At 35.9% G+C, this 12,256-nt stretch overlaps 1 protein-coding gene and 1 long non-coding RNA gene across 2 annotated transcripts; one reads left to right on the plus strand and one right to left on the minus strand.

Annotated features, from left to right (window-relative positions):
- Positions 1 to 825: 825 nt before the first annotated feature.
- LOC107582460 (uncharacterized) lies at positions 826 to 2,557 on the minus strand. The gene is made up of 3 exons (XR_001608951.1): positions 2,527 to 2,557; positions 1,686 to 1,816; positions 826 to 939 (listed from the first exon to the last, which is right to left on the minus strand). It is a non-coding gene; the product is annotated as an uncharacterized lncRNA (long non-coding RNA).
- Positions 2,558 to 4,848: 2,291 nt separating this feature from the next.
- LOC107582389 (heterochromatin protein 1-binding protein 3-like) lies at positions 4,849 to 11,061 on the plus strand. The gene is made up of 12 exons (XM_016268211.1): positions 4,849 to 4,950; positions 5,580 to 5,658; positions 5,937 to 6,180; positions 6,269 to 6,401; positions 7,214 to 7,360; positions 7,449 to 7,490; positions 7,635 to 7,783; positions 8,104 to 8,194; positions 8,266 to 8,425; positions 9,115 to 9,226; positions 9,923 to 10,087; positions 10,186 to 11,061. The coding sequence occupies exons 2-12, from the start codon at positions 5,589 to 5,591 to the stop codon at positions 10,595 to 10,597; spliced, it is 1,725 nt and encodes a 574-aa protein (XP_016123697.1). The 5' UTR covers positions 4,849 to 4,950; positions 5,580 to 5,588; the 3' UTR covers positions 10,598 to 11,061.
- The last annotated feature ends 1,195 nt before the right edge of the window (positions 11,062 to 12,256 follow it).

Genomic DNA, 12,256 nt, shown 5'->3' on the forward strand with positions numbered 1-12,256 from the left:
ACAGCTGAGTCCTCTCGCAGGCCGCCTCCTGCTCATACAGCTGGTCCGCAATTATCTCTATTTGCATGGGCCCGAGACAAGCAAATATGGAAGCACATTGGTCTCAGAAATATCAGCTGTGGTGAAACTAAAGTTTATAGCGTGTGGTTTGGGCAATGTTACTAAGATGAATTTTGCATTGAAAGTGCATGAAACTAAAGTTTTTACAGCATAAGGTCGTCAGAATGAGGTTTGTGGAGTTACTACATCAGAGTAAAGCACATTACCTACATTTTTAAAAATATAGGTTCCTTATTGGCATCTATGGTTCCATAAAGAACCTTAAACATCCATGGAAACTTTCCATTCCACAAAAGATTCTTAAAGTAGAAAAGGGTTCTTCAGATTATTAAACATTCTTCACACTAAGGAAGAAATGGTTCTTTTAAGAACTGTCACCTGATAGCTTCTTTGGGCAGTCCATAATGGTTCTTCTAAGCCATTGCTGTGAAACCCCCCTTTTGGAACCTTTATTTTTAAGAGTGTATAAGGTTCTGGTGCTGCTTATTGATGTAGTTAATAATCAGTTCAAAAATATTGATTGTAAATCTGCCTGGTACATGCCGTCAGCCAAAACTCAGAAGTATTGCATTGAGGAAAACCACATAGAGGTGTTTGGCAATGTCAAATGAAGAAGAAATGATTTAGCCTTAAAAAAAACTAATCACATCTCAGCCATAACTGTGACATATTCAGCCAATTAGAAGAAGTTTTTAAGTCTAATGGGACCAAACACCAAACAAGACAATAGGTTATTCTTATGTGAACAGCCTTCATAGGGTGGTTTTGGAGGTCAGCAGCAATAGATGGTTCTTCATAGTGAATGATTGGACTCGGACACCCTCTGGTACACTGGCAAGCCACCAATAACTCACTGTCAGTCAAGTGGCAATGATGACACTGCTCAAGGAAATAAAGAGAAAAATAAGAAACTAATCTATAAAGCAGAACTGAACAGCATGGAGGACAAAAGGACAAAACTCACCCTAAAACTAATTTGAAACACAAAAAAACAAGCTCACACTTGAGCAGCTCACATTATGAATAACTGACTGTATATAAACTGCAGATCTGAGTATACTGTACAGAGTGAAACACAGGTGACAATAAGCTGAACAGGTGGAAGTCAACTCAAAGAAAGAGGAAACCACTTCAATGGCGACATCTAGTGGTCAAAAGTACGGATTGTCAGCCATAACCAAAATCTGCCACCACATAAATCTTTCCTATGGGCTCAGCATGGAGACTTTTCGCACAGTAATTCAAAATTCTTTTAGAATTTATGCATGTTTGTGCCTTCCATATATCAGCTAAACATCTTAAAGATGTTTTTCTCGCTACTGTCTCCTTCAGCTTGCTGTTTATATATGCATGCTGTATATAAAAAATTTAAATCTCATCTAAAAAGTATATATATATATAGTTTAATTTTATCGATCTATCAATCTATCAATCTATCGATAGATAGATAGATAGATAGATAGATAGATAGATAGATAGATAGATAGATAGATAGATAGATAGATAGATAGATAGATAATCATGTTTAATTTAACTCAAGCATTATCGGCATAGAGCTAATAAAAACATATGGTAGCAGCTTCTAAAACTGAATAATCATAATAGGCCTAAAAATAAATACAAACCTAAAAAAAACAAAATCTGCTGCATGTTGAACAGGATCAATCTTCTGAATGGAGGTTTCCTCATATTTAAGCTATTTCCCAGCTGAGGAAGGAGTGCTCAAACAGGGTGAGCCAGGAAGAACCGAAGAGCACTGAAATGACAAAATTGTTGTAATTAGTGCAGTTAGTGTTCTGGATTCAAAATGGCAGGCAAATAAGCATTGCAATAACTGCTGACTATACCCTAATATACAAAACCACCTCATTATTCCTTTCGACTTCAATTCAGTCCAGGCAGCCTTGTGGTCTTCTCTAGGACGCAACACTATGGCTGTCCTTCAACTAAAGTATTTATCAGATTATCTTCTAATTAGGCAAGGCCAGTTTTTTCACACCATGTTCACTTGAAAATTGTGAATTTGACATTTACCCAATGTATTATTATGGCATACTGTATACAGGTGCATCTCAATAAATTAGAATGTCGTGGAAAAGTTCATTTATTTCAGTAATTCAACTCAAATTGTGAAACTCGTGTATTAAATAAATTCAATGCACACAGACTGAAGTAGTTTAAGTCTTTGGTTCTTTTAATTGTGATGATTTTGGCTAATGTGGTATGAATATCTATCTACTGCATAACAGGAATGACCATTAAGTCTTGTTATGAAAGTCTGCTGTACAAGTTGGCTCTTTCCTTTCATATAAAAACTAGGGTTGTCACCTTAATCCACCGGAATGATCAAAGTATGTGCTGCTAGTCAAATCATACGTTATATTGTAAGACGTTTCTTTAAGTTTGTTTACTTCTTGTATATTATCATATACCATTCTGTATAAATGTAATATTTGATTTACTTACACACTGTACAATTTTGACATCTAAACGAACTAACATATATATTTCAATTATGGAAATATAAGTTTAGCAATAACCACATACCAACATTTGGTTGCCTCTTTATAGATTTAATTAAGCGCTTAATTTGTAACCCTTTACATGTAACAGTGTTATTATTTATTTATTTGTTTTGTTTCTTTAAAACCTGCAATAATAAATAATATTACTGCAAACTTTTAATATATCATGGCTATTAATTTAAAATCATTCCACAAACTGATGGGCTGCAGTTTAGAAATCCTTCATCAGGGTCAATCTGATTCACTGACAGCCACGGACTACAAATTTGGATCCCTTATTCAAAGAGCACCAGTATGAATTGTGACTGTTAAGCACTTCCTTTCACCATTTGTTGAAAATGACTTTATTTTTAAGGGTTTCAAATGAAAAGTGCTACAAACCTAATGAAGCACACAGTGAAGTCGAGGGGCTATGCAAGATGCTGTCTAATTCAGGATTCTTCTGTTTATCATTTCCCTGAAAGCAACTGAAACAAAGGCAACTTTGTCCAGGAATAACACACTGAGATATAAATTATGCCAAAAGAGCATTCTGATACTATTACATCTAAAACAGCTCCACTTGTACACCAATTTCTTTGGACTTTCGTCTCCAAAGCAACAGTGGGCTATCTCTCTAAAAAGATGAAGGTTTGTGTTGGCATGGTAACCACATAGTAATCTCACTGCTTTTATGGAACCAGGCACCAAACACAAATGTCCAACAACAACAAAAATGTAATAATAATAATAATCATTATTAATCTAATCTCTGTGTTTAGGAACCCGATAGAAAAGTCGTTTCGCTGGAAAAGCTTTGGATCTTGTATTTTTGCAGCAGTGGGTTTTGCTGGGGTGGATGATTGTGTGGGACACCACATGGTGGACTTTGAAAGCACACAGAGTGTGTGGGTGCTGTTTCAGTACTGCATGAAACCCCACAGATTGTGTTCTTTATCCGTTTGTGCATCAGAGAAAACATGCATTTATTCTGCATTCTCTTAGAAAACCGGCTGCAACATTATACCATTTTAAAAGACAGTGAGAGTATCATATGATGAGATCATATTATATATGATACTTCTGATATATACTTGTATACCTCTGACATATGAATAGTGGGCATGTCAAGCAGTGTCCTGCAGGGTATAGTTAAGTACAACAAAAATTAAAACTAAAACTGAAACAAACAAACAAACAAAAAAATTATAATAAATAACTGTTAATTGAAATAAAATATATATATATATTTTTTAACTTTTTATTTCAGCTTTTCCCAAGAGAACATTTCATTTTTTTATTTACTTCAACTTGATGTACTAAAATAACTAAAACTAAAACTGAAATAAAAATTTATAAAAAAAATAAACAAATACGTAAAAAATAAATAAATAAATAAAAAGACTACTAAAAATTACAAAACACTGAAAATGTTACTTAAACTTTAATAAAAGATAATAATGAAAACAACTTAAAACTGATATATATATATATATATATATATATATATATATATATATATATATATTAAAATAAATTATTACAAATCTCATAAAATAAAGTTGAACCTTCTGTAGAGAATAAATAATTTATTTATAATATAATTTTTTAAGGTTAAGCACCTCTTTTCAAACAAAGTGTAATTCAAGGCATAGATTAAATATAAATTAAAAGCTTTTATTAAAAAAAAAAAAAAGGTGATTCAAAATAGTAAAATAGTTGTCAGCAACCACATTTTCCTAATAATGCAGCATGACATTCACATGGTACTCCAAGGTGCTTAAAACAACATTGTTTTATGTTCCAAAACACATAATATCATACTTTTTATAAATTTTGAACGTATTTGTAATATGTTTATTTTATAGTATAAAAGTGTATAAGTAGCACTGCACGTGGAGACAGCTCGACAAAGACATATCCCTAGATAGCTTTTATAAAAATATGAAGTTTAATTTTATGCATCAAATGGCAATACTGCCATCTTGTGTAGAAATATAAATGATTTAATTCGCAAATAACAAATAAACCAAGCCAAACAGGAAACATATTTTTATTTTTAAAATAAAATGTTTTAACATTATTTATTGCTTTTTTTATTAACATATAAATAAATATAAAAATATTTGTATAAATAATACCCTTTTCGACCGTTACACAAAATGAAAAAAGCATTAGGTAAATGTTATATAAACAAGTCATTCTGTAATATCGTTCATAACATCGTAACAGTGTAGCTCACAAAAGCCGACCTGGTCCTTGTACACGCACGCATGCGTGAACACGTACGTCGCTATGCGTACACACGAGGGGGGAGGGGCACGTAAACAGAGAATTCCAAAAAGGAAGGGAGTGTTTCTTTCAACTGACAAACCAGTACATAAAGGTATGCTTTAAAAAGCTCGTTCTGAAATTGTGCATCCTCAGTTTACAGATTTTTTTTTTAGTTCTGCAGGCGTGTGTGTTTTATTAAATCTTTTGAATCTGCAGCCTCGTGCATTTACCATTTTCATCCCAACGCAGCGCCATTACTGTACAGGGCAGAATGGACAAAATGGCCATTTTCGATTATATTGTTTTTTACGTGCAGTTCAGTTCTTGTGCATTAGTAGAATGTGTGCAGGTGTGCCTTTATGCACGTTATTCGCTGCACATATCAATAAAGACCATTTGGAGCACATAAACAATAAGAGTGTTGCTCCTTTCTTGTTAATTTGCTGTGCCTTTATGTCCAGCGCGTGTTTGTCGACGTGTTTTTCTATGCACGAGCTTCCATTTGCTGACCAGAGGTCATGGTCGTTCATTTCAGGTGTCCAAAACAGTGCATAAAAATCCTGTAATTTTGTAAATCTCCACAGTGCATTATAACGTAATAAACAATGCAACTTTTTATTGCACTCCCAGTTTAGATGCATACACCATTTGCTAAATGAATGAAATCTCTTGTTTATATATATATATTTATATATATATATATATATATATATAATTAATGGAGTCTATATTTATTGGCAGGTTAGAATCATGCCCATTCGCCGATCAGCTGCAGCCCCACCCAAAGAGGATGCACCCCCTGCAAATGCCCCTGAGGGAGGTAGGTATTGCCCCTTACCTGGTACATCAGCCATATTGAGCAGGAACGGGAATAATGACAGTCCACATAGACAGAAGCACGTCATTAGGAATAATTCACCCACAAATAAAAAAAAAAGTCTGTCATTATTTGCTGAAATAATACTGGGACACACGCAGCTTGGCACTGAAATCCTTTGCTGAAATCATATGGCTTCGGGAGAGTTTATAAAACAATGCACAGGTGGTATGAATTTTGCTTGAACATTTCCATGCTTCTCATTGTTTTCCGTTCCACAGATGCTCCTGCCAAAGGGTCTGCAACTGTAGGTGAGAAGGAGAAAGAGAAAGATTCGGCACCCACTGAACCTGAAACCACGGAGGAAAAGAAAGCAGGAGATGAAGGAGAGGAGGCAACCGCTGATGATGAGGAGCAGGCCAAAGATGAAGGCGAGACACCTGATGAGGGGGAGAAGTCTGAAGAAGCTGCAACTGAACAAGGGAAAAACAAGAAGAAAAAAGTCAAGGACGTTGTAGCCAAAATGTAAATCTGGCTGTTGTACAAAAAATACATTTATATTTAAGCATTTGGTCAATTCCACTTGTTACTGACTTTTGCTCAAATGTTGCAGTGACAAGGAAGATGACAAAGGGAAAAAGGTGAAAAAGAAGATTCCTGCTTGGGCGACCATTTCCGCCAAGAAACTGGCTTCAACCTCTCTTTCCCAGTTCAAAGTTGAAGAAATCATCATAGAAGCAGTTGAGGTCTGGTTCAGAATTGATCTATTCCATTACCTTTTAGAGAGGATTTGATTGACTTTTAAATATGTTTTTGCCCACTAATCAGTTGTTTTAAAGGTTTTAGTTGTTAAAATGTGTATACCAGTATAGAGTGCTACAGTGATGACGTATTTTTGTAGGTCAACGTGGAAGTTAGCAACAACCTGGTTCCCTTGGGGGGAAAAAAACTAGGGTTATTTCATTGGCTTTATTGAAGAAAATAGGCTCTGTAAACAACAAATGTTTATGGTAATTACATGTTTTGTTAATCATGATAATCCTGACAAATGAACACAACTTTTATGAAGTTTGAAGCCTAAATACAATCGGCAGAAGTGGACTGTAAACAAACTACATCACAGTCACGCGACTTTAACATCACCATCATTAAGCATCTTTAAGAACTCTTTTGAGCTTTATTTCAAATCTACACTTTAGACATTTTAAGTTGAAGTTGATGAGTTTACCTGTTCGGCGTGATGACATCTAATGTTCCCAGCAACCTCTGTAGTCCCATTTACCTTTTTCCAGAGCTTAAAAAAATTGTGAGTGAGGTATTACTGTAGTATTTTATGTTGTAGATTAATAAAACGAGAAAATCTCTTTAGTTTGAGTTAACCACAGACCTTATTTCAGGCGTTTAACCAAAAGCCCATTCTAAAAACCCAATGATTTCAGGACGATGAAAACCAAAGTGCAAGAATTTCTCTGTTTTAGGACTAGGTTTTCCATTGTTTGGAAATGTAAGAATCTAAAAATTGCCATCTCGTATGTAAATCTTTACAATCTACTTACAGAGTTGCAAAGAGCGGAGTGGTATCTCTTCGATCACCATTATGAAATATGTCATGAAGAAATATCCATCTGTGGAAATGGACAAAAAGACCAAAAACCTCTACAAGAGGGCTCTGAAGCGAATGGTTGAGAGGGGCACTGTCAAGCAGGTAATTTGCAATTTAATACAGGAATATTTCTTGTTTTATATGTAGAGTAAGTCAAAAGCAAACTTTATCTTGTCGTCTTTACACACAGCTGAAGGGCAAAGGCTTCTCTGGAAGTTTCGCCATTGGGAAGGTATCCACACGTCGTATGTTTGTTGTCTTTGCATTGCTGTTTAAGTTGTTGAACATTGCTGAGGCACACGAGGTGGAGTACTTTTTTGATGGTTTGTCGTCATTTTTTTATCTTTCATTTTGTCGATGTCATGTTGTGGTGCAGAAGCCAGCTGCGTCTGCAGGGCCGAAAGAGACGCTGGGAGAGTCTCTGCCTCTGATCATCACCCGCCTCTGTGAACCCAAGGAGGCTTCCTACATCCTAATCAAGAAGTACATGGAGCAACACTTCCCACAACTTAACGTGGATATCAGGTCATTATTGACTTGTGTTTTGGGCAACATCCTAGACTACAGTTTGAATCTGAAAGAATTTACTTAACATTAGCAATGATATACTGAATTCAGAAGTTTGGGGTATGTACGATTGTTGAGTGTTTTGAAAAGAAGTCTCATCTGCTCACCAAGGCTGCAACTATTTGATCAAAAATACAGTAAAACAGTAATATTGGGAAATCATTCTAATATGCCGCTCAAAAAAACATTCCTTATTTTTAGCCATGTTGAAAACAGTTGTACCGTGATTGGAGGATTGCTAATGTAAAGGATTGGGTTGTTCTCTATATCTCTCCAAGGCCTGAGGTGTTGAAGAACTCCCTGCAAAAATCTGTGGAAAAGGGCTACTTGGAGCAGATCACTGGCAAGGGAGCCTCTGGAACATTCCAGGTTAGTTAACCTTCTGAATTGCTCAGCACCTAAAAGCAGGTTTGATCAGAATCTACATTTGTGTTTGACAGTTGAAGAAAGCTGGGAATAAAGTGCTCTTGGGTGGCGGACTGCTGGAAGACGCCATAGTGGCCGCCATCACAGCCATGAATGAGCCCAAGACCTGCAGCATCACCATACTGCGCAAATTCCTGGTGGAGAGACAGAAGGAGCAGAATAACTATTTTGTCGGTACGGTACACAAACTCCTCACTTATCACAGGCTAGGGAGCGTTTTCAGTTTCTGAGGACTGAATTAAAGGGGTAATATGATGTTGCTAAAAAGAACATTATTTTGTGTATTTGGTGTAATGAAATGTGTTTATGCGGTTTAAGGTTCAAAAAACACATTATTTTACACATACTGTACATTATTGTTTCTTTTTTTTTTCCCGCCTTTCTGAAAAGCGTCGATTTTTACAGAGCTCATCGGATGGAAAAGCAAGGTGTGCTGTGATTGGCCAGCTATCCAGTGCGTTATGATTGGCCCGAATACCTCGAGCGTGTGATGGAAATGTTGCGCCCCTTACCATATTGTGATGATGCCCTGTCCGGCCGGAGCGATGATTCAAAAACATGAAAAGCCATTATAAACGAGGCATTCGTTGCATCCAGTGGGGACATAATTATGGATTATAATGACTTATACTGTCTTTTTACGCATTGCGATCATATGACCCCTTTAAGTTTGCTTTTGTTTTAGGGTTGCTTCTAATTGTTATTCTCAAATGAGTTGTTCACAAGAACATTGTTACAGACATAGTTTCTGTTATTCTGATATGCCCTTGTTTATATTACAGACACCATTCATATCTGTCTGTATTTGCTGATCGTAATGTGTTATGCAGAATTTTGACGATTATTTTACATCTTCTTGCCAGTGTCAAACCTGAAAAGAACCTTGCAGAAGTGTAAAATGATGGGATGGATGGAGCAGATTTCTGGTCATGGACTCAGTGGGTCATACCAGCTAAGCTATCCGTATTACCCAAGGTAAGTTTAGCTCACCCTAAGCCAGCTTGTTATTGCTAACTAAAACTAAAATTGTTAAAAATTGTTTTTGGTAACTGAAATAAAATGAAACATAATTAGTACTTGAAAAATGTTGCCTTGGCAGCTAACAGAAATAAAAGACGTTTTAAGTAGTTTTAAATAAAATTAAAAGAAGCTTTAAATACTTAAACTGAAATAAAAATTAAAGCTGAATAGAAATATAAAAAACTAACAGAAATGACTGCAGCACATAAGAAATTACTACAATTAAAATTAAACTGAAAATATAAAATTAATAAAATATAAAAACTCCACAAATCTTAGTTCCTAAAGGGATAGTTCACCCAAAAATGAAAATTCTGTCATCATTTACTCACCGTCATGTATTTTCAAAGCTCAGTGACAATGATTTCTTCTGTGGAATATAAAAGAAGATATTTTGAAGAATGTTTCAGCCATTTTGTCCATACAGTGGATGTCAATAGGGTCCAAAACTATTCTGAGACAATATTTTGTTTTGCACAAAAGAAAGTTATACAGGTTTGGGGTTTTGGGGTGAACTTGGATTGTGTGCACATAATTGTTTCTTGAGGTAGTTTTTGAGGTTTGTTGATTTTGTCATAGAAGTGCCTTAAAGGTGAAATTTTAAGGCATTCTATGAGATGATAAAATTGAATAAACTTCTCCTCTCTGCAGCCCGGCAGTTCTGTTTCCAGAAATGATGGCAAAACTTAAACAGAAGGAAGGACAGACGCTCAAACGCAAGAGAAGTGATGAATCTGATGAAGAATCCGAAGAAGCGGCAGAAGAAGAATCTGAAGAGGAAGAATCGGATGAGGATGAGCCTCCTCGAAGAAAGAGGTGAAGTATATCACATAACAGTATCAGTGTGACATTATCTAATGTCATAGAGACTTTTGGCTTGGGCAAGGCTAAACATGCTTTTTGTTTGTCTACAGGACCCAGCGTGCAAACCGAACGTCTGCGTCTAAAGCTCGTCAAAATAAAAGGGCTAAAACAGTCAGCAGAAAACCTCCTGCTTCAAAGAGATCAGTTGCATCGGCCAAGAAAGCCCCTCCACCAGCCAAGAAACCAGCCGCTGTGAGCAAAGCAGCGTCTCGAAAGGTACCAGCGCCTGTTAAAGCCACACCAGTCAAGAAGGCCACACCAGTCAAGAAAGCCACACCAGTCAAGAAAGCCACACCAGTCAAGAAAGCTGCCCCAACCAGTAAACCGAAAACACCAGTAGCCAAAAAGATGACAAGCAGGGGGTCCAAACGGCCGTCGCCCAAAGCAGCTAAGAAGGAGGCAACTGAATCTGCCGTGAAGGCTAAGCCAGCCGCCCGCAAGTCACTCCGAGCCCGGAAATGAATCCCGCGCTTACCGATGGCAGAAAAGATCAACTGTAGTTGCGTAGACTGCAGTGCTGGCTATTTTCTCCTCTTATTTTTGTAGAAACTTCCATGTTCTCCTCGTCTTGGGGCCTCTGATGAATATAGGACCTCTTCAAAGTTATTCTGCCATTCAAATACAGGCATTTTATGTTCAATATTCTTAAATTACAGGTAAAGATATAGAGTAGAAATGCGACTGTTTGTGTTAAGATGCTCATTCAGGTCACATTATGAGAACGTCGAAAAGGAGCTGTTCTCAGTTGTGTATCAACAAAAAAATCAATTATTTAAAGTTCTTGTAGTCAGTCTTTTTGTAGAGGCAAGCATTTCAGTTTTTCAGTCGCCCCTTTCGCATCAGTGTTCAAGAAACCTCTTTTTGTACGTTTTATTTCGGTCATGTTTTGTGAAGTTAGGTCTTTAGCTACTGTTGTAATCAAAAAATACAAAAAAAAAAACATTTTGCTGATGTTGGTTCTTTCGTGTAAGTCAAAGTAAAGAACGATTATTGATGCCTAACTTTCAGTTGAACGGTCTACCTGAATGCAAAATTGGATTTATTAAGATGCATTAAAGAAACGTTGGCATCCATATACACAACTGTCTTTTTGTTCTGTATAGTCTATGATGAAGAATATAAGTTGAAAAGATTTTCCGAGCAGATGTTTAAAACATTTGACACTATTAACCCGGTCATACTCTTGTGTGTTAGTTTATCAGAGGGGTTAGATGTAATTTTATGAGCATTGCTCACCTTACCGTGCATGCATGTAACTGATACACTTTTCTGTAGTCCTTAATAAAGTGACTTTATTTGTACTTCATTATTTGGCCATTGTTTTTTGTTTTTTTTGGGGGGTGGTTTGGTTTAATACTCAGTTAAGGTTAATGATAAACCAGCACTAAATGACTTAAGTTCTGAAACACAAGGTTTGTGTCATTATCACAGCAGTCTATGTTAATGTGAAGTTCTCCATGGTAAATTCTTAATCTTGTTCTAACATGCACTTAAAGAATGATTTAATTCATTATACTAAGCATTGACATTTTTACATGAAACAACGTATCTTGTGACTTGCTTTGACTTGTCTTGGTGCTTACAGTATCTTAACATTCACAAACCTAAAAGGTTTTACAGAACCAGAGATCGCAGTTGAAAAAGAAAAATGATTGGTTCTATTGAACTAATTCTGATGACTTGTGTTAAGAATAATTATTAAAAATATATATTATACTAAATGTATAAATATATTAAAAAGAATTACTATATATATAATTTTTAGCAAATCAAATATATAAAAGCAATATTTTAACTATGTACTCAGGCCTTAGTTAAAAACAATATATTGTAGGCTAGTCACGCCTTTTCAGTTGTTTCCTTTTTAAAGGGGTCATATGATACTTTTTTAAAGATAATTATTTTGTGTATTTGGTGTAACAGAATATGCCGACATGCTTTAATGTTCAAAAAACACATTATTTTTCAAATACTGTAAAAATAAATGTAAAGACAGAGTCGCGTGACAGACACAATGATGAAGCTGGTATGTGTTTGCAGTACACAAGCCACGGTTAAGACAGCTGACTCCACTGTGATGTGACCCCCTCTCTCCCTCTCTCTCTCTCTCTTTCTCTCTCT

Source organism: Sinocyclocheilus grahami, unplaced genomic scaffold (assembly GCF_001515645.1).
Source record: "Sinocyclocheilus grahami isolate Dianchi unplaced genomic scaffold, SAMN03320097.WGS_v1.1 scaffold44.1, whole genome shotgun sequence".
Taxonomy (NCBI): Eukaryota; Metazoa; Chordata; class Actinopteri; order Cypriniformes; family Cyprinidae; genus Sinocyclocheilus; species Sinocyclocheilus grahami.

Excerpts from the sequence above, each read along its gene's own strand:
- LOC107582389 (XM_016268211.1), top strand. The coding sequence starts at position 5,589 with ATGCCCATTCGCCGATCAGCTGCAGCCCCACCCAAAGAGGATGCACCC. Across the intron at positions 8,195-8,265 it reads GAGCCTCTGGAACATTCCAG|TTGAAGAAAGCTGGGAATAA; the intron begins GTTAGTTAACCT and ends TGTGTTTGACAG. Across the intron at positions 8,426-9,114 it reads GCAGAATAACTATTTTGTCG|TGTCAAACCTGAAAAGAACC; the intron begins GTACGGTACACA and ends TCTTCTTGCCAG.